Source organism: Gopherus evgoodei, chromosome 2 (genome assembly GCF_007399415.2).
Source record: "Gopherus evgoodei ecotype Sinaloan lineage chromosome 2, rGopEvg1_v1.p, whole genome shotgun sequence".
Classification (NCBI taxonomy): domain Eukaryota; kingdom Metazoa; phylum Chordata; order Testudines; family Testudinidae; genus Gopherus; species Gopherus evgoodei.
The window spans coordinates 121,251,134-121,271,937 of NC_044323.1; the positions used below are offsets into that span (position 1 = coordinate 121,251,134).

Genomic DNA, 20,804 nt, shown 5'->3' on the forward strand with positions numbered 1-20,804 from the left:
CAAGTTTTTAAAATCAGGTTTGGTTTTGTTAAAATTGTTTTTAACTAAAAAAACAAAAATTAAATCGACTGTCAGTCAGGTCAACATGAGAAACTTAAAATATTGGCTTCTGCAACTAACTCAGTTGACTTCACCTTCATTTCCTGTTTGTTCATAATCTGGAAAAGAAAAACAAACTTTTCTGCTTTTTCAGGTCCCAAACAATTTCTCAATTTGGAATGAATTAGTCCAAAGGAAGAAAATATTATTTCTACACTGACAGAAGAAGCTACTGCTGTTAAAAGTGAGATTATCACTTCAACAGTCTCTGAATCCAAGTGCTTAAGTGACTTCCATCGGTTCACTGGTGTGACTTTCTCTAAACATCATCAGCAAACATGTATTTCTTAAATGGTTCACCCTTAGCTCTGAAGTTTATTAGAGTTGGCATTATGATGATAGCTGGATGTCCATGTCATAGCTAACGCCTCTTCTTCAGCAGTTAAGGTTTGACCCTGGTACCGAGTGTTGAGAATATTTGCAAGAAAATGAGCTGGAGATAGTGCTTGTCCCATTCGTTTTCTAATGCCTGTAATTTAACTCTTTTTAAGATCTCGCTCAGTTCCTTCCAAATTTCAACAGCGTCAGCAATAAAATAGCTATTTCCCTGCATTTTGTTCAAGGCTACAGAAATAGGCTTCAGGGTATTCGGCATGTGTTCAACATATCTCTTAAGCTCAAAGTTGAGAACTTTGGCTGTGACAGTGCCATCTATTTTTTCACGCTTTTGTTCACAAACTGCCATCAGATTAGGCCAGTTCTTGATATAGTGATATATCATGTGATATATCGCATGTCTTGTGGGAGAGTTAGCTTGGATTCTCCCACTTTTTTCAGAGCAGCTACTGCAAAGTGGTTGTTACAGAAGTATTTTGCAATTTCAACAGTAGCCTTTATTTCTGGAACACTGAAGTCTTTGGCTAGGAGGTGCACCAAATGAGCACTGCAACCATATTTTATTAGCTTGAGACTCTCTTCACTCTCTTCTAAATAATTTCTTCTCATCTTGAATACATTTGCACCATTATCTGTGACCAAGTTGCGTACTAGACATTTGATATTTTTTGTTATAGTTTTTACTGCTACTTCTTGTAAGTATTCTGTTGTGTGTGCATTTCCTGATGTATCAATTGTTTCTGTAAGGAAGACGTTCCCTTCTTCTGTTAGAGTCCTGTGGCACCTTAAAGACTCTTTGTTGCTTTTTACAGATCCAGACCAACACGGCTACCGCTCTGATACCTTCTTCTGTTATCAGACAAGCACATACAACAGGATCATTGTGGACATTGCTCCATCAAGACTCAGGTTAACAATTTCACCCTCTAGACCTTTTGCACACTGTTCAATTTCTCTCTCATACACTTTATTCAGCAATTTGCCTGCGACATCTGCCCTGTTGGGTGGACTATATTCTGATCTTAATGACTGAACCGTGTTAGTGAAGTGTGGGTTCTCAATCATACGGAAAGGAGAGTTTGTTGCATAAACAAACTGGGCAATTTTTTTCATCAATTATCTCTTTTTGTAATCTGCTGGTTCTTACCACAAACTTATCTATGGTTGTTTTCTGGATGATGGAGATTTTTTTTTCCTCTTTTGCTTCAGGTGATATACTGTGGCTGTGTGACTGTAGTGAGGTGAAGACTCACTGACATGGCACCTCCTGCTGGTCGTCCTGGGAATTAGCTCCCCAGCCTCTGGAGCGCCCTCTGCAGGCTGATGTCTCAACTTGCCTCTGGCCCCCGTGTCCCTCCTGGACCCCGGTGCCCCTTCTCTTGGAGTTCTGCTCCCTGCAGTACCCCACAGTCTCTCTGGGTCTCCCCTCCCCGGGGAATCCCTACCCCCTATCCCCACCTCGCCTCAGTCTTCGGCTACTACCAGTCACCATCTAGCCCTCCTCACTGGGGCAGACTGCAGTATAATTGCCACTCATCATCGGCAAGGAAGGTCTGGACCTGCTACCTCTGCCTACCCTTAGGCTGCCCCTCTGCAAGCCCAGTACCTTCTCGGCCTTTAACAAGGCCTGCAGCCTCTGGGGTTTCCAGGCCAGAGCTCCCCAGCTCCTCTGGCCTTTCCTCAGCCCTGCTCCACTTTAGGTACTCGACTCAGATCCCAGCAGCCAGGTCCATCCCTCTCAACATCCAGAGAGAGACTTAGCTCCAGCCTAGCAGCCCCTTGATAGGGCCAGCTGTGGCCTAATTGGGGCCTAGCCCCAGCTGAGGCTGCTTCCCCAGTCAGCCTAGTCTTACTGGTTCCCCATCACAGCCCTCTCGCAGGGCTGTTGTAAGCCTTTCTGGGCAGGAGCGGGATGCTCACCCCGCTACAGTGACATACATGATGTGACTGAAACACTACCATCGGCAGATAACTCTGAAACTACAGAAAATGATGGTGATCTTGAAGGTGGATAGTCTTCAGAATCCTGTATGTTGAGGATGGATTCTCCTAAACAAAATAAGTCAATGCGGTTATTTAATTATGATTATAATACTGCTCATTTAGTATTGCTCATTGCATTCACTGACACTCAGTACTACTTTACGGTGAAATTGGAAAAGGGAGATCTGCCTATTTCAGCTGTTTATTTTTTATCACAATTGCATCTAAAATGATAATACCAAAGAGCAGGGATCGGCAACCTTTGGCACGCAGCCCGCCAGGGTAAGCACCCAGGTGGGCCGGGCCAGTTTGTTTACCTGCTGCATCCACAGGTTCGGCTGATCCCGGCTCCCACTGGCCACAGTTCACTGTTCCAGGCCAATGGGGGTGGCAGGAAGTGGCGCGGGCTGAGGGATGTGCTGGCCGCGGCTTCCTGCCGCCCCCATTGGCCTGGAGCAGTGAACCACGGCCAGTGGGAGCTGCTATCGGCTGAACCCGCTGGACGCAGCAGGTAAACAAACCAGCCTGGCCCGCCGGGGTGCTTACCCTGGCAGGCCGCATGCCAAAGGTTGCCGATCCCTGCAATAGAGTAAGAACTATATTTTTTTTGCTCAAACATGAGAATTCAAGAATAGTCCAGAAGGAAGACAGGCAGTCCTTAAGAAAGAAGTATGAAATAAAAAAGTTTAACAACCTGAAGATTCTGCATGTTCAGACATGTTCCTTTCTTCATCTTCAACACAACTTCCTCCTTAGAAAGAACATTTCTCAAGATGTTTCATTCGGGCAACTGGGCCTTGCATTGCTTTGTTGCACGGTTTGCATTTTGCATGCATGCCTGTCTTACTCACAGGTAGAGGAACTTCATTAAAATACTCCCAAACTGGGTCTCTTTTACGGCCTGCTACCATTATAGGTTTTCCCTTCTAGTGAGAGAATGGTATGGTAGATCACAAATCAATGAAGGCTACACTCAGAAAGACCTCAAGACTTCTGGAATATGAGGCTCAAACAGTTTCACTTTTGTTTCTGCCTGTCCTTCCCTTCTCACATTTATCTCCAGACTTCTTCTCCTTGTGCAGATCTATTCCATCCCCAACAATCTTCTATTCATTGAACTTTTTGAAACTTTTAGAGCGAAATAAAGGATTGACTCTGTGTACACAGATTTGCAGAGGGACAATAGGGTTGAGGTCTGTTATTTCTCACCTCTATACATTTATGTATTTAAAAAACATTTTTGCTGTTAACAAGCATGTTATCTCTGGAGACACAAATCCACAGTTTGAGAACCGCAAAACTAAGCATCTCTGATGGTATTTTCTAGACTGAGCACTGAGTCCAATTGGGTAGATCAAAAGATTAACCTAAATAATCTATACAGAAGCCCCTGGAACCATATAAGATTGAGTTCCTAATCCATAAACTATTGGAACTCATTTATAAAACTTTTCTTTAACATTACATGAACATATTGTCTCATACTATAGAATTAGAATTTGTAATCCCTATTCCATGATGAGATATCTTTTAGCTATCATGTATCTTAATTAAACCTATTTTTAGATAGTTTTTTCCTCAAAAAGCATTTTATCAAAAATGATTTAAATAAAAAAAATCTGATTTTTTTATTTAAAAAAAATCATTGCTTTTTATGCACCCAGGTCTGCACTAGACTGGGGGGTGCTGTAGTGTGGGGTGACTAACAATTGGGGGGATGGGATCAGGAGTGGGGGGGCTATAAGGTGAGTGTTTTCAGCCATTCCCATTCTGAGCAGGAGCGACGCCTGCTGCCAGCAGATACAGCAGCTGCGCTCTGCTCTGGCCCCAGGAGCAGCCCCACTCTGTGGCCAACCCAGATGATATTACAAACTGCTGCCTGTGTATGCTCAGTATTGCTGTTACTGAGCATGCACAGTAATATCTGCTGAAGCATCTATCTTCCCTGGCCTTTACCATCTGCTCCTTCCCTGCTGCTCATGAGCGCTAGAGGTGTCAGAGGGGGCAAATCAGATGGAGGTTTTGAAGGAGTCTGTGCAAGGGGCTGAACTGAATGGTGGGGGATCAAACAGCTGGGGGCATGGAAGGAGAAGGGCCAGGGGAAAATTGAGGATAGAAATAGGAGGTGGGGTTGAGATAGTGGCAGAGGGAAGCCCTGGGATAGAGCAGGGCAGAGGGGATGAAATTTATCCCAGATGAGGTGAGGTGAGCCGAGCCATCAGCAGTGTTTGCAAAAATGAGTGCTGAGGGACAGGAGCAGAGGTGTTGACTTACTCAGATCCCGGGGGGTGCTCAACCTACATAGAATCATAGAATATCAGGGTTGGAAGAGACCTCAGGAGGTCACCTAGTCCAACCCCCTGCTCAAAGCAGGACCAACCTCAACTAAATCATCCCAGCCAGGGCTTTGTCAAGCCAGCCCTTAAAAACCTCTAAGGATGGAGATTTCACCACCTCCCTAGGTAACCTATTCCAGTGCTTCACCACCCTCCTAGTGAAACAGTGTTTCCTAATATCCAACATAAACCTCCCCCACTGCAACTTGAGATCATTGCTCCTTGTTCTGTCATCTGCCCACCACTGAGAACAGCCTAGCTCCATCCTCTTTGGAATGCCCCTTCAGGTAGCTGAAGGCTGCTATCAAATTCCCCCTCACTCTTGTCTTCTGAAGACTAAACAAGCCCAGTTCCCTCAGCCTCTCCTCATAAGTCATGTGCCCCAGTCCCCTAATCATTTTTGTTGCCCTCCACTGGACTCTCTCCAATTTGTCCACATCCTTTCAGTAGTGGGGCCCCCAATACTGGATGCAATACTCCAGATGTAGCCTCATCAGTGCCTAATAGAGAGGAATAATCACTTCCCTTGATCTGCTGGCAATGCTCCTACTAATGCAGCCCAATATGCCGTTAGCCTTCTTGGCAACAAGGGCACACTGCTGATTCATATCCAGCTTCTCATCCACTGTATTCCCCAAGTCCTTTTCTGCAGAACTTCTGCTTAGCCAGTCGGTCCTCAGCCTGTAGCAGTGCACAGGATTCTTCTGTCCTAAGTGCAGGACTCTGTACTTGTCCTTGTTGAACCTCATCAGATTTCTTTTAGCCCAGTCTTCCAATTTGTCTAGGTCACTCTGGACCCTATCCCTACCCTCCAGTTTATCTACCTCTCCTCAGAACTTAGTGTCATCCACAATCTTGTTGAGGGTTCAATCCATCCCATCATCCAGATCATTAATGAAGATGTTGAACAAAACCAGCCCCAGGACACTGGGAAACTCCGTTTGATACTGGCTCCCAACTAGACATCAAGCCGTTGATCACTACGCATTGAGCCCGACGATCTAGCCAGCTTTCTATCCACCTTATAGTGCATTCATCCAATCCATACTTCTTTAACTTGCTGGCAAGAATACTGTAGGAAACCGTACCAAAAGCTTTGCTAAAATCAAGATATATCATCTCCACTGCTTTCCCCATATCCACAGAGCCAGTTATCTCATCATAGAAGGCAATTAGGTTGGTTAGGCATGATTTGCCCTTGGTGAATCCATGTTGACTCTTCTTGATCACCTTCCGCTCCTCCAAGTGCTTCAGAATGGTTACCTTGAGGAACTGCTCCATGATTTTTCCGGGGACTGAGGTGAGGCTGACCGATCTGTAGTTCCCTGGGTTCTCCTTCTTCCCTTTTTTAAAGATGGGCACTATATTTGCCTTTTTCCAATCGTCCTGGACCTCCCTCGATTGCCATGAGTTTTCAGAGATAATGGCCAATGGCTCTGCAATCACATCAGCCAACTCCCTCAGCACCCTTGGATGCATTAGATCCAGCCCCAGGGACTTGTGCATGTGCGGCTTTTCTAAATAGTCCTTAACCTGTTCTTGCGCCACTAAGGTCTGCTCACCTCCTCCCCATACTGTGCTGCCCAGTACAGCAGTCTGGGAGCTGACCTTGTCTGTGAAGACCAAAGCAAAAAAAGCATTGAGTACTTCAGCTTTTTCCACATCATCTGTTACTAGGTTGCCCTCCCCATTCAGTAAGGGTCCTGCTCTTCTCTGACCTGCTTCTTGTTGCTAACATACCTGTAGAAACCCTTCTTGTTACCCTTCGCATACCTTGCTAGCTGCAACTCCAGTTGTACTTTGGCCTTCCTGATTACACTCCTGCATGCTCCTATGCTCTGCCCCAGACCCCAACCCCACTCCACTCCTTCTTCCAAGCCCTTTGATCCACCAAACAGATTACTTTTATAAACAGTTATTTTGCCTCTCTATCCAGCACCGTAGTGCTTTTTCATGTCATGGGGGGGAGGGATAGCTCAGTGGTTTGAGCATTAGCCTGCTAAACCCAGGGTTGTGAGATCACTCCTTGAGGGGGCCATTTAGGGCTTGGTCCTGCTTTGAGCAGGGGGTTGGACTAGATGATCTCTTGAGATCCCTTCCAACCCTAATGATTCTATGATATGCAAAAAAAAGTGTTTTCTAATATTTAACTTAAGTCTCCTTTGCTGCAGAATAAGCCCATTACTTGCCATCCTATCTTCAGAGGGCATGGAGAACAATTGTTTCACAGTCCTGTCTCTTTACAACAGTCCTTACCATATTTGAAGACTATTAACATGTCCCCCATCAGTCTTCTTTTCTCAAGACTAAACAAGCTCAGGTTCTTTTAACCTTTCTTCAGAGGTCAGGTTTTCTCATAAATAAGCTAGGGAAATGCAACCTAGATGAGGCTACTATAAGGTGGGTCCACAACTGGTTGGAAAACCATTCCCAAAGAGTAGTTATCAATGGTTCACAGTTATACTGGAAGGGCATAACAAGTGGGATCCCACAGGGATCAATTCTGGGTCTGGTTCTGTTCAATATCTTCATCAGTGATTTAGATAATGGCATAGAGAATACACTTACAAAGTTTGCGGACGACACCAAGCTAGGAGGGTTTGCAAGTGCTTTGGAAGATAGGATTAAAATTCAAAACGATAGGGACAAACTGGAGAAATGGTCTGAAGTAAATAGGATGAAATTCAATGAGGACAAATGCAAAGTACTCCACTTAAGAAGGAACAATCAGTTGCACACATACAACATGGGAAATGACTGCCTAGGAAGGAGTATTGCGGAAAGGGATTTGGGGATCACAGTGGACCATGAGCTAAATATGAATCAACAGTATGATGCTGTTGCAGAAAAAGCAAACATCATTCTGGGATGTATTAGCAGGGGTGTTGTAAGCAAGATATAAGAAGTAATTCTTCTCCTCTACTCTGCACTGATTAGGCCTCAGCTGCAGTATTTTGTCCAGTTCTGGGCCCAACATTTCAGGAAGGGTATAGACAAACTGAAGAGAGTCCAGAGAAGAGCAACAAAAATGATTATAGGTCTAGAAAACATGACCTATGAGGGAAGATTGAAAAAATTGGGTTTGTTTAGTCTGGAAAACAGAAGACTGAGAGGCGACATGATAATAGTTTTCAAGTATGTAAAAGGTTGTTACAGGGAGGAGGAAGAAAAATTGGTTTTCTTAACCTCTGACGCTAGAACAAAAAGCAATGGGCTTAAATTGCAGCAAGGGAGGTTTAGGTTGGACATTAGGAAAAACTTCCTGTCAGAGTGGTTAAGCACTGGAATAAATGCCTAGGGAGGTTGTGGAATCTCCCTCATTGGAGATTTTTAAGAGCAGGTTAGACAAACACCTGTCAGGAATGGTGTAGGTAATTAGTCCTGCCTTGAGTGCAGGGGACTGGACTAGATGACCTCTCATGGTCCAGTGCTATCATTCTATGGAAAAAAAAAAACAACAGTGAGGACAAGGCATTTCAGTTTGAACAGCGAGGAAAAAGGCCTGAGAAAAATGTCTTTGGAATAAGAGCTGGGGCAATATACTCATATGTTTTGCCAAAGTGGGTAAGCAGAGCAGGGTGAAAACTTGATCAGTATGTGTAACTGCCAATGGGGGGAAAGGCTGCATAAGGAACAATGGAAGAAATTCTGCCTAACAGCTTGTGTTTAAAATGTATTTCAAATACTATTTACAATGCTTTGCACTAGTTTCAGTGTTTCCTGTACATAAAATGTTTGTTTACTATAGAAACTATATGGCCTAATCTACAATGGAAAGAGACTAAGAAAGAAAGAACATCATTCAGCATTTCACATACATAGCCCTGCCCTTTACCTCTGCCAAATGGTTTTCCAAATTACAAAAATTTCTGTCTTTGTGTCCAAACTGAAAATGCAGATTTCACAGTACACCTCTACCTCCGTATAACCCAGTCTTTAGGAGCTAAAAAATCTTACTGAGTGATAGGTGAAACTGTGTTAGATCTAACTCGCTTTGATTCACAGGCGCACACAGCCCCACACCCTGGAACACTGCTTTACCGCGTTATAGCCAAATTTGCGTTATAGCAGGTCGCATTATATAGAGGTAGAGGTGCAGTAGCAAATTGTGACAGTGCACCCCCAACCATGGCAAGGCCCTGCCCCAGGAGCTGGGGTAAGGGGAGAGCTAGCAAGTTGTGACAGGCCTTCCCACATCAGTCCCCATTCGCCGCCCCTGGCAGAGGACGGGGAAGGCGGGGAGTAGCAAAGCGGCACCACGAAGCGCCAAGGAGCTGTCGGGAAGTGCTGCCGAAACGGCGTGTGTAACACTACACCGGCCGCCCTCCCGCGGACGGAGCGCCGAGCTCTCCTTCCAGGGCAGCGAGGCCCGGGCCGGGGGCGGACGTCGGGAGCGGAGCCGGCAGCGGCTCGGGGCTCGCTGCCGATGGGGGAATGCGGGGTTCCCACCCAGGTCCAGCTGTTTCTCCGCGCCTGCGACCAGGGGGACTACGAGAGCGCCCGGCGCCTGCTGGGGCTGCCCGGGGGCGGTGCGGAGGAGGCGGAGGAGGCAGCGGAGTCCGGGGCAGGCGAGGCGGTAGCGCCTCCCCCCTCGGTGCCAGTGGACTGCACGGACGAGGCCGGCAACACGGGGCTGCAGTTCGCCGCGGCCGGAGGCCACGAGCAACTGGTGCGGTTCCTGCTACGCAAAGGGGCCTCGGTGCAGAGCCGGAACCACTACGGCTGGAGCCCGCTCATGCAGGCGGCCAGGTAGGGCCGGGCGCTGCCCGTATCCGCTCCCGCGCAGCCACTGAGCATGCTCCAGCCTCCCGAGCGCAGCCTGGGGCATCCTCCGAGCCCAGCGCTGGGGCGCCCGGGGGGCGAGGGCGGCTGGCGCGCAGGGGTTTCCTGCAGCACAGAGGTTGGGGCGCAGTGGCCTGGGCCTCTAGCAGAACGGCGGCTGCTGCTGGGGGGGGCGGGCAGTCCCCGCCCCGCGTTGAGCTGGCTTTGGTGTTAAAAAGTGGCGCTGTTCTTTCTTCATTTCAAGGAAGCCAGCTAGAAAACAGAACAACCCCAGGAGCAGAGGAAAGCTGGGGGAGTGGTCAGCGCAGAGCAGAGAGGTTCCTTCCTGAACAGCATCACCTTGGAGTGTGTCTGTTCCTGCGCTTACCCTGGCCAGAGCCCATAATAAACAGGGTTAGGGTTGCCAACTTTCTTATCACACGAAAGGGAGCACCCTTGCCCTGCCCTGCCCTGCCCTGCCCTGTCTCCAAGGCCCTGCTCCACTCACTCTAACCCCCCTCCCTCTATACTCTCGCTGTCCCCCATCTTCACTCACTCATTTTCACGGACTGGGGAGGGTCCCTTTTCAGCCGGGTATTTTAGTTGAAAACTGGACACCTGGCAATGGTCCCCCACATCCCAGTGCTCCTCCTGGGGCGGGCCAGTGGAGCTGAATTGGTGCCTGGGGGTATTGAGTTTTATATAAATGAAGAAATCAGGCTTATTATAACAGAAGTGCATATTTTATCACAATATCTGATCCAAAATAAATACTTCCCTTAAATCTGTACTCTCAGAGTATAAGCATAACATCAAATCCTGTGTGGAAAAGGAACAAATTATTTTATGCTAATTGATGACACACACTGATCACTCACAAGTGCAAATTCACTTAATTAAATTTACCATAAATCAACAAAGTTAAACATTTCTGGTTAACTTGTGTGTGCATATATATTTTCAGTTGATGTAGGTACAGTATGAGAGTTTAGCATACTGGATAACTGCTGCAGCAAAATTTTCTCACATGCTTTCTATAGGAGATATTTGTTACAGTAGAATTGGTAATTTTTTCAATTCTTTTTCCTCCTCTTAAGATTTGGACATCTAACTGTGGCTCACATCTTGTTGGAGAATGGTGCTGATCTCAATGCACAGAATAAGCTGGGAGCCAGTGTACTTACAATGGCTTCTAGAGGTGGCCATGTCAGTGTCGTGAAATTGTTGCTGGAATCCGGAGCTTTTGTTGATAATTATGACCATTTTAATACTAGTTTGGTTGACAACAGCAAAGAGGAACTGCCTGATATAACACCGCTAACAGCAGCTGCCCAGCATGGATATGAGGCAGTGGTGCACTTGCTACTGGACTGGGGAGCTGATTGTAATTACACTGTGAAGACTGTGGGCTGGAGTCCTCTAATGCTGGCAGCTGTTAGTGGAAAGGTGAGCTTGGCACAACAACTCATGGACAAGGGAGCCAATCCTAACCACCTAAATGTGCTGCATAAAACACCTTTTGAAATCTCCATTGGCTTCAAACATAAAGACATGAAAGATTATTTGGAATCACTAACAACAATCAGACCCCTGACAGGTATGGGCTACTATTCTTTTGGTTTCTTTTCTGCAGGATTTAGGTTAGACATTTTGAGACATAAGAACCAAAGAGGTAGTTATTAATGTACATTTTATACTTTGAGGCACAGCGCTCTTGATCTAGATGTTCTTGGAGTGGATTTACTCACCTTTGCCTGCAAGCAGGTTTTCTCCAAATAGTATGGAGGCATGTTGGTATTTCCATTGTTTTATGGTAATAAGACTGTGGATTCTACTTGAAAAATTAGAAGAAAAAAATTGGTGTTCCCAGTGGGATCCTATTTGTGCTCTTTTAGGGGGAAAATAAAAATATTTACCCAAAGGGGCAAAGAGGTTGAAAAACTGAAGACAATTCAGAGAAGAGCTATGAGAATAATTCAAGTCTATAAATCCTGCCTTACAGTGAGAGACTAAAGGAGCTCGGTCTTATTAAGTTAACAAAGAGAACGTTAAAAGGTGACTAGATCGAAATCTAAATACATCTGCATAGGGACAACAAATCTTATACTGGAGAGCTCTTTTGTATAGCAGACAAAGGCATAGTAATGTTGGAATGGAATGTCTAAATGGAAATAAGACAATTTTTTAACAAAGAGAATAATTAACTTTTGGAACAGACCACCAAAGAGTGTGGTAAATTCGTTATCAGTTGAAGTCTTTAAAGCAAGATTGAATGTGTTTTTTAAATATATACTGTAGTTCATCCACAAATTTCTGGGTCTGATGCAGGAATTATTGGGCAAAAGAAATTATGCCAGCAAAATTGATGTCGCTCAGAGTGTTTTTTCACACTCCTGAGTGACTAAAGTTTTGCTGACATAAATGCTAGTGTAGACAAGGCCTTAATCCTTGCCATACTGGGGTCTAGCTATATACTCTCGAAAGGGGCAAGGCAGCAGAAAGGGACACTCACATGAGTTTTGCAACTCTTAAATATCTGCTAATATGCTGTAAGATGGCTGGCTGATGGGCCTGGTGAGGAAAGGAGAATTCAACCCCTAAACAACTTCAAATTTTCTTCTCTTTTTTTTTTTTTTTTTTTTTTTTTTTTAAATCCACAACATTAAAACAAGAACAAAATATTCTGGCTGCCCTACGGGGTGTTGTCTTAACCCTTGTCTCCAGGTCTTCACAGTCCTTAGATGCTTTTGTCCAGGGGGTCTCCAGCTCAGACTTTTTTCCAGCCAGCTGCAGTTCCCTGTAGGTGTCTTCCTATCTGGCCTTTCACTTGACAGGTGCAAGGAGTCCCCCTTTCCAGGTCCTTTCCTGAGTCAGGGTCTCCCCTTTCTGGCCCTTTGCCTAAGAGTTAGGAAGCATTTTATACAGTTTTTGAGGGATAGCTCAGTGGTTTGAGCATGGGCTTGCTAAACCCAGGGTTGTGAGTTCAATCTTTGAGGGGGCCACTTAGTGGTCTGGGGCAAAAATCTGTCTGGGGATTGGTCCTGTTTTGAGTAGGGGATTGGACTAGATGACCTCCTGAGGTCCCTTCCAACCCTGATATTCTCTGTGACTAGAACTAGGTATTCCGTTCAACTACTGCTCCCAGTTTTAAGGAGTCCAAGAAATTCTCATTCTTCCTTTGGTTTCTCTCCTCAGCATTTGACTGTATGCAGTATTTTGGAATTACTCTCTGTGAAGTCCAGTTATGGACAGAAATCTGTCTGTGTAAAAATGGCAACTTCTAACTTAGTAGTTCTGTCTACCTTTTCTTGATTTCATTTAAAATATATCATTACTTTATACTCCTGTTAGCACTGAAGTGCCAATAATACTTTGGAAGATTTATTATCTGACTTGTATACACATAACAGAATAATTTTTCCTTAATTATATGGTGCAAACAGTTCTTAGAGACTTCACAGAGATTTATGAAGACAAACACCATGTCCTAAAAAGCTTAAAATTAGAATAATTTCATATGCAGAATTGTTATCCTCTGACTGCCAGATGCTGGGACTGGAGAGCGGGGGATAGATCACTTGATAATTTCCCTGTTCTGGTCATTCTCTTTGACGAATCTGGCACTCGCCACAGTCGGAAGACAGGATACTGGGCTAGATGCACCATTGATCTGACCCAGTATGGCCATTCTTACGTTCTTTTATCATTGATAAAAGGTTGGAGATGATGGCCTTGGTTTAGAAAAATGGTTTTTTTTAATGTGAACTGAGCATATTTGATGTGGACATCCATGAGTAGAAATGAAAATGGAATCCCACAAAACCATTTTTTAGTTATGTTTCAGAGTAGACATGCACTTTGGGGAATATTTACCCAGGACAGAAGCTCACACATTTTATCCCAGAAATTCACACTAATGCTTTGAACCTTATTGTGGGCCTTCTGAAGTGAATGTCATCCTTTAACAGATATTTTACTCTTCCAGACACATTAATGTATAAATTTCAAGATTTCTTTTCCTTCTGCAGAATAGATGTTGGGTGGCAAACAACTCTACTGATGCTTTATACAGTCTGTAGTCCTGCTCCTGCACTGAGAACCCTGCAGGTGGACCTCTGCTCCGACAGGGCCTATATTAGTTTCTTTGTGCTTTCATCTTTACTTATCAAATAGAAGCCCGAATGTACATTTTGGAATAAGATAATTATATGTAGAATATTGTGACGGGAATCCCACAGAGCCACACTGAGGTTACTCAGTGAGGGTGAACTGCAAAGAATGGGGCAGATAATCCGCAAAGCTGGTGGATATTCCAATATTTAGATTTACCAAGCCTGCATAAAACAGCTTCTATAATCTATTACTGATTACCCAGAAGCCAACAACACAGGTCCCTTAAAGCAGTGGTCACCAACTGGTCAATCACGATCAACTGGTCGATCCTAGAGGATCTCCCAATTGATTGTGATCTCTGGTGGTGTAGCGCGGCTGCCACTAAGGCAGACTCTCTGCCTACCCTGGCCCCACACTGTCCTGGAAGCACCATACCTGCAACTGTCATTGGTCGGGAGAGCTGTGAGGGCAGTGCTTGCAGAGAGGGGTAGTGTGCAGAGCCACATGCTCCTCTTCTCGCCTCCCTGCCCCCCCGGGGCATGTTGGCCTCTGCCGGGAACGGTGTGAGGCTGGGGTAGGCAGGAAGCGTGCCTTAGCCTCGCTGCGCCTGCTGCCGACTCGGAGCCACCAGAAGTAAGTGGTGCTCGCGGGAGACCACACCCCAATCCCCAGACTGAACCCCCTCCTGGCAGGACCAGCACCAGTGTTTTTGGTGCCCTAGGTGCACGGCTATTTCGCCGCCCCACGCGCTGCTCCTGTGGTTCCAGTGGAGCTTCCACAGGTGTGCCTGCGGAGGGTCCGCTGGTCCTGTGGCTCTGGTGGAGCTGCCACAGGCGTGCCTGCGGGAGGTCCACCGGAGCCGTGGGACCAGTGGACCCTCCACAGGCACGCCTGCATCAGGCCCACCGGAGCCGCCTGCCCCCCCCCCCAGCAAAATGCCGCCCCCCAATAATCCTGGCGCCCTAGGCGATTGCCTGGGTCGCCTAAATGGAAGCGCCCGGCCCTGCCTCCTGGAGCCAGCACCCCATAGCCCCTAATTCACCTCAACCCCCTGCCCCAGCCCTGACCCCGTCCCAGAGCCAGCACCCTGTACCCCTTCATGCAGCCCAACACTCTGCTCCAGCCTAGAGCCCTCTCCTGCACCCAAATGCCCTCCTAGAGCTTGTACCCCTCACCTCCTTATGCACCTCAACCCCATGCCCCAGGATCAGCCCAGAGACTCGTCCCACGCTAAGAACCCCTCAGCCCCAGCCCAGAGCCTGCACCCCCTCCAGAACCACAATCTCCTACCCCAGCCCGGTGAAAGTGAGTGAGGGTGCGGGAGAGTGAGCAACGGAGAGGGGGGGATGGAGAGAGTGGGGCAAGGCTTTGGGGAAGGGGCAGGGCCTTGGTGAAGCGGGGGGGGGGCAGATCTTGGGTTGCCCTTAGATTCAAAAAGTGATCTTGGGTGTAAAAAGTTTGGAAACCACAGCCTTAAAACAACCCAGCCTCAGGCCTCCACCCAGACGCCCAAGTCAAATATAATGAGGATTACTGAAAATCTTTTTCATCATATAAGAAAGTTGTAACAATCCCAAAGGATCAGACACATTGCCTTCCAAGTTAATGAATACTTCAGATCTTACCCAAATACATGCTTACAGCCAATCATTATTAAGTAAATTAAAATTTATTAAAAAAGAAAAGAGAGAGTATTGGTTAAAAGATCAATATACATACAGACTTGAGTACAGTTCTGAGATCAGATTCATAAGAGAGATGGTGAGCTTTGTAGTTGTAAAGAGTTCTTTCAGAATTAGTCCAATGTCCATTAGTCCAATGTCCATATTCAGGGTGATCCAGATGAGACTGGAGATCGCAGTCTTATGACTTAAGCTTCCCCTGCATGAAGCATCAAGCAGATCTGAGATAAAAAAGGAATAGGACGCAAGGGATTTTTATACAGTTCCAGGCCTTCTCTTGACAGCTCGGAGTCCGTAGGTGAAGATTTGTCAATCATGGAGACTTTGAAGTAGACCTATTTCCTAAGCATCACCAGTAATTGGCTACATGGATTAACATAAGGCAATTTATCTGTTAGGCAATTTATCACAAACTTTAAAGAGACATATAGACAATGACATTATTTCACCCAAGATTCATCTAAATGTTAATATTGCCTTTTGATCTCTGAATCAATATCTATAGTAACAGAGAGGAACTGTCTGTTTACATGGTAACATCTAACAAGATATAAGTAAACATATGTCATAAACAGATAGCTGGGGGTTAATGTCTCTTTCACCTGAAGCACCTGACCAGAGGACCAATCAGGAAACCGGATTTTTTCAACTTTGGGTGGAGGGAAAGTTGTGTCTGAGTCTTTGTTTTCTGCCTGCCTGCTTTCTCTGAGCTTTGGAGAAGTAGTTCTGTTTTCTAATCTTCTGTTTCTAAGTGTAAGGACAAAGAGATCAGATAGTAAGTTATATGGTTTCTTTTCTTTGGTATTTGCATGAATATAAGTGCTGGAGTGCTTTGATTTGTATTCTTTTTGAATAAGGCTGTTTATTCAATATTCTTTTAAGCAATTGACCCTGTATTTCATCACCTTAATACAGAGAGACCATTTGTATGTATTTTTCTTTCTTTTTATATAAAGCTTTCTTTTAAGACCTGTTGGAGTTTTTCTTTACTTCAGGGAAATTGAGTCTGTACTCACCAGGGAATTGGTGGGAGGAAGAAATCAGGGGAAATCTGTGTGCGTTGGATTTGCTAGCCTGATTTTGCATTCCCTCTGGGGGAATAGGAAAGTCCTTTTTGTTTCCAGGACTGGGAACGGAGAGGGGGAGTCACTCTGTTTGGATTCACAGAGCTTGTGTCTGTGTATCTCTCCAGGAGCACCTGGAGGGGGGAAGGGAAAAAGGATTATTTCCCTTTGGTGTGAGACTCAAGGGATTTGGGTCTTGGGGTCCCCAGGGAAGGTTTTTCAGGGGGACCAGAGTGCCCCAAAACACTCTAATTTTTTGGGTGGTGGCAGCAAGTACCAGGTCCAAGCTGGTAACTAAGCTTGGAGGTTTTCATGCTAACCCCCATATTTTGGACGTTAAGGTCCAAATCTGGGACTAAGGTTATGACAATATACAATTAGTATCACTTCTAATTCTCTAACAATACAGGTTTGCATTCACAGTTCTAGCCTATGTAACATAGAATGGCCCTAATTACCATTTACATACTTTTCTAACATGCCTCTAAAGGTTGACTCTGGGTCATTTAGTCTGTGAGCCTCTTAACCCTTTCTGGCCATGCGTCACACTTTGTATAAGATTTGTTGCAATTATATAACAGTGGTAGCAACAATGATTTGTGTGGTCATACTCCAATCAGATAACATCACAAATATACTTTTCTTTTTTTTGCTAAACTAATTGTACTAAAAATGTTTAGCTACGTGACTCACATGTTAATACAGATATTTGTATTTTCTCAGATAATGACAAGAGGCAACCTGATGTCTTTCATGCTTTGAAAATGGGTAAGTTTAAAAAAAAATTCACCACCAAATCTGTTTCTTGAGACTGTAGGACAGACTTACTTGCTAACATGAAAAATTGAAACTATGTACTGGAGTTATAGGCTACTTTGCTCTTTCCTTACTATTTAGATAAAGATATGAACAAAAGCTACATCAGTGCTTAGTGTATCAAAAGACTCAAAATCAGAGGTTCTGACAAGCTAAAAAAAACATTCACTGCCTGTGATTCCTTTGACACACTGGGAGGATATCAAAATGAGAAATCCACTCCGACATTTTCAGGACTCAATTACAAGTAAATACCAAGGTGGATGGGGTGACAGTCATCAAGAATTCTTCTTGCAGTATTGCAGGAGGACAGGACTGTAACAAGAGCTGTGCCATCCTGATTCTGTCAGTCTTTCAAAGTTTGTATATAGTCCCTCAGTTCCTGCCTGTAGATTAGATGATGTGTAACTAGATTAATCTATCTTTGCCCTGGCTGAGACTGATGACAGGCTGTCAGGGGATGATGGAGTGGGTGCTGATATCCCAACTGGTATTGTCAATCAACTTGCTCCAGTGTTGTTATCTAGAGATCTTCTATATCTTCACGAAACCTCAGCAAGTCCAGGACATGGCTTTCAACTTGGGTGAGGCTTTGAACCTGTAGACTCCATCAGTACAAGAAGAGATCTATGCATTCTTGAGCATGGCCTTGATCAAACTGACCATCTACATACAACCATCTCTGATATAAGTGTTATCAAGAAGTATAACACTTAGGAACACAGTATAACACAGAGGAAGCACCCACCAGTGACTGGAAAGATAAGGAGACAAGAAATTAAAATCCAGTGTACACAGCTAGTAGACTACCCAAACAAAGTCAAAACAGGTAAATTAAAGTATTTCAGCCTTATGCTGATCAGTAAATGTCAGCAGTCAACCATTTGTGCAAAATGAGTTACCTAGTCTACATCATAGCGACCTGGCTTGCCGGCACCATTTTCCCCATATTAGGTCATTTGGGCCCACCAACCCAGTCCACAGAATGCAAATTAGTAGATGATGTAGCCATAATTCTCACTTCCAGATTCAAGTGCAGGAAATATATACTTGAAACAAAATCTTTGCAGTTCATCTATTTGACCTATAAGACCAGGGACAAACCCAGACTGGATAGCCTGCTAATCCATAGACCTTTGGAGACCAGTGACTTTTTAGAAGAGCAGCTTGAAATGCTATCTGAAGAGCTGAAGATCTGTTGTCTTGAAACACCAGCATTCAAATGGATGATGCCACAGATGCAGCAGTACAAAATCTCTTAGGTGGGTTCTTTACCTTTCTTCTGAAAATCTTGAGGTGGTGTGGTCTAGGTCATTCAGGACAACAAGTTTCTAATATACTGTGTCATCAAGCAAAGAGGGGCAACAATAGCAAAGTGTTTTGGCACTCAACAGTGGAAAAAGTTCTTGAAGGGTCTAGCTAATGTTTTTCTACCAGTCAAAGACCCAGTTACCATCTGGGATCTGATGCTCACTAACCTATCTATAAAAAGAGGCTTCCTGATGACGGTGCCACGAATAAGGAGAGTAAGTAAACCATAGAGTCTTGTGCCTGACTCTCCATTTTCCATTTTTCACAAGACCATGGTTGTTATACGTACCACCCCAAGACCTTAACGAAATAATTAACTTTCTGGTGTGTGTGTGTTTCTCATAAGCTTCATGCACACCATGAAGAAGTTAGGCTTTGCACAGTGGATTTTAAGAGAGCTTTGAGTTATTACGTAGATAAATCTAGGGTGTTTAGAAAATTACTTAGATTTATTTTTATTCCATATGAGAAACATTGTAAGGGAAATGTCATTGCTCCTTGACGTCCGTCCAGATGGATTAGACTGTGCACAGAGACTTGTTTGCATTTTAGCTAGTGTTCCCAAATGAGACAGACTTTGGGCTAATTCAACAGGAAGTACCTCCTGTGGTTGGCTTCATCACGGTAAAACTGAGACGCATAGGATTATGTTTACACAATGATAATACCTAGATTTACCTCCAGATCTGATGTTTGGGAGAGTGCTTTTACAATTGATGTTCAATTACAGTCAGCCCACTTATGTCTGGAGTTTGTACTGCTTGTCAAACTAGCAGTACTAAAAATGGGCAGAGACTACTCTGACAAAGAAAGGGATGATACTTGCCAATAACTGCACTTCTTCAAGGGTGTTGCGTCCCTACATTCATGCTAACCACCCATCTTCCCTTTTTTCCCTCAGGGTATGTCTACACTATGAAATTAGGTCGATTTTCTAGAAGTTGATTTTTAGAAAGTGATTTTATACAGTCAGTTGTGTATGTCCCCGCTAAGCATATTAAGTCAGCGGAGTACATCCTCAGTACTGTGGCTAGCATCAACTCATGGAGCGGTGCACTGTGGGTAGCTATCCCACAATCCCCACCGTCTCCGCTGCCGATTGGAATTCTGGGTTAAGCTGTTTAATGGGGCAAAAGGGTTGTCATGTGTGGTTTTGGGTACATGTCATGAGTCTCCCTTCCCTCTTTCCCTCGCTCCCTCCCTCCATGAAAGCAATGGCAGACAATCATTTTGCGCCTTTTTTCCTGGGTTACCCTTGCAGATGCCATAGCACAGCAAGCATGGAGCCTGCTCAGCTCACCGCTGCTGTCGTGAGCATTGTAAACACCTTGCGCATTATTCTGCAGTATGTGCAGAACCTGGATAGGAGCCGCCAGTAGGAGGATGATTGTGAGGAGGACATGGACACAGACGTTCTTGAAAGCACGGGATGTGGCAATTGGGACAGCAGGGCGGCAGTGGGGCAGGTTAATAGAGAGGAACACTGATTCTGGACCCGGCAAACAAGCACAGACTGGTGGGACCGCATAATGTTGCAGGTATGGGATGATTCCCAATGGCGACAAAACTTTCGCATGTGTAGGGCCACTTTCCTGGAACTTTGTGAGTTGCTTTCCCCCACCCTGAAGTGCAGGAATACCAAGATGGGACCAGCCCTGACAGTTGAGAAGCAAGTGGCGATAGCCCTGTGGAAGCTTGCAATGCTTGACTGTTACCTGTCAGTCGGGAATCAGTTTGGAGTGGGCAAATCTACTGAAGGGACTGCTGTGATCCAAGAAGCCAATGCAATCACTGAATTTCTGCTAACAAATGACTCTGGGAAATGTGCAGGTCATAGTGGATGGCTATGCTGCAATGGGGTCCTTAACTGTGGTGGGGCGATAGATGGAACGCACATCCCTATCTTGGCACCGGACCACCTTGCCAAGTACGTAAACTTCAAGGGGGTATGTCTCAATGGTGCTGCAAGCAGTGGTGGGTCACAAGGGACGTTTCACCAACATCAACGTGGGATGGCCAGGAAAGGTGCATGATGCTCACATCTTGCAGCTGCTCAAACAAGAAGGGACTTACTTCCCAGACCAGAAAATTACTGTTGGGGCTGTTGAAATTCCAATAGTTATCCTTGGGGATTCAGCCTACCCCTTGCTCCCACGGCTCATGAAGCTGCACACAGGCAGCCTGGACAGTAGTAAGAAGCAGTTAAACTACAGGCTGAGCAAGTGCAGAATGGTGGTAGAATGTGCCTTTGGACGTTTGAAGGCTTGCTGGCGCTGTTGCTGACTAGGTTAGACCTCAACACA

The 20,804-nt window shown here is 45.2% G+C and overlaps 1 protein-coding gene across 6 annotated transcripts in view; it reads left to right on the top strand.

Annotated features, from left to right (window-relative positions):
• Nucleotides 1-9,046: 9,046 nt before the first annotated feature.
• ANKS6 (ankyrin repeat and sterile alpha motif domain containing 6) overlaps nt 9,047-20,804 on the top strand; it is a 96,761-nt gene continuing 85,003 nt past the window's right edge. For 2 of the 6 annotated variants that reach the window (XR_003998947.1, XM_030551633.1), the window contains exons 1-3: nt 9,061-9,503; nt 10,613-11,112; nt 17,098-17,142. Coding sequence is in view for 5 of the 6 variants with exons in the window: in XM_030551633.1 (XP_030407493.1) it covers nt 9,181-9,503; nt 10,613-11,112; nt 17,098-17,142 (868 nt within the window). In the remaining variant the exon portion in view is untranslated. Of the gene's footprint in view, nt 9,504-10,612; nt 11,113-17,097; nt 17,143-20,804 lie in introns of all 6 variants that reach the window. The other 4 variants (XM_030551635.1, XM_030551632.1, XM_030551631.1 and 1 more) reach the window with 4 other exon arrangements.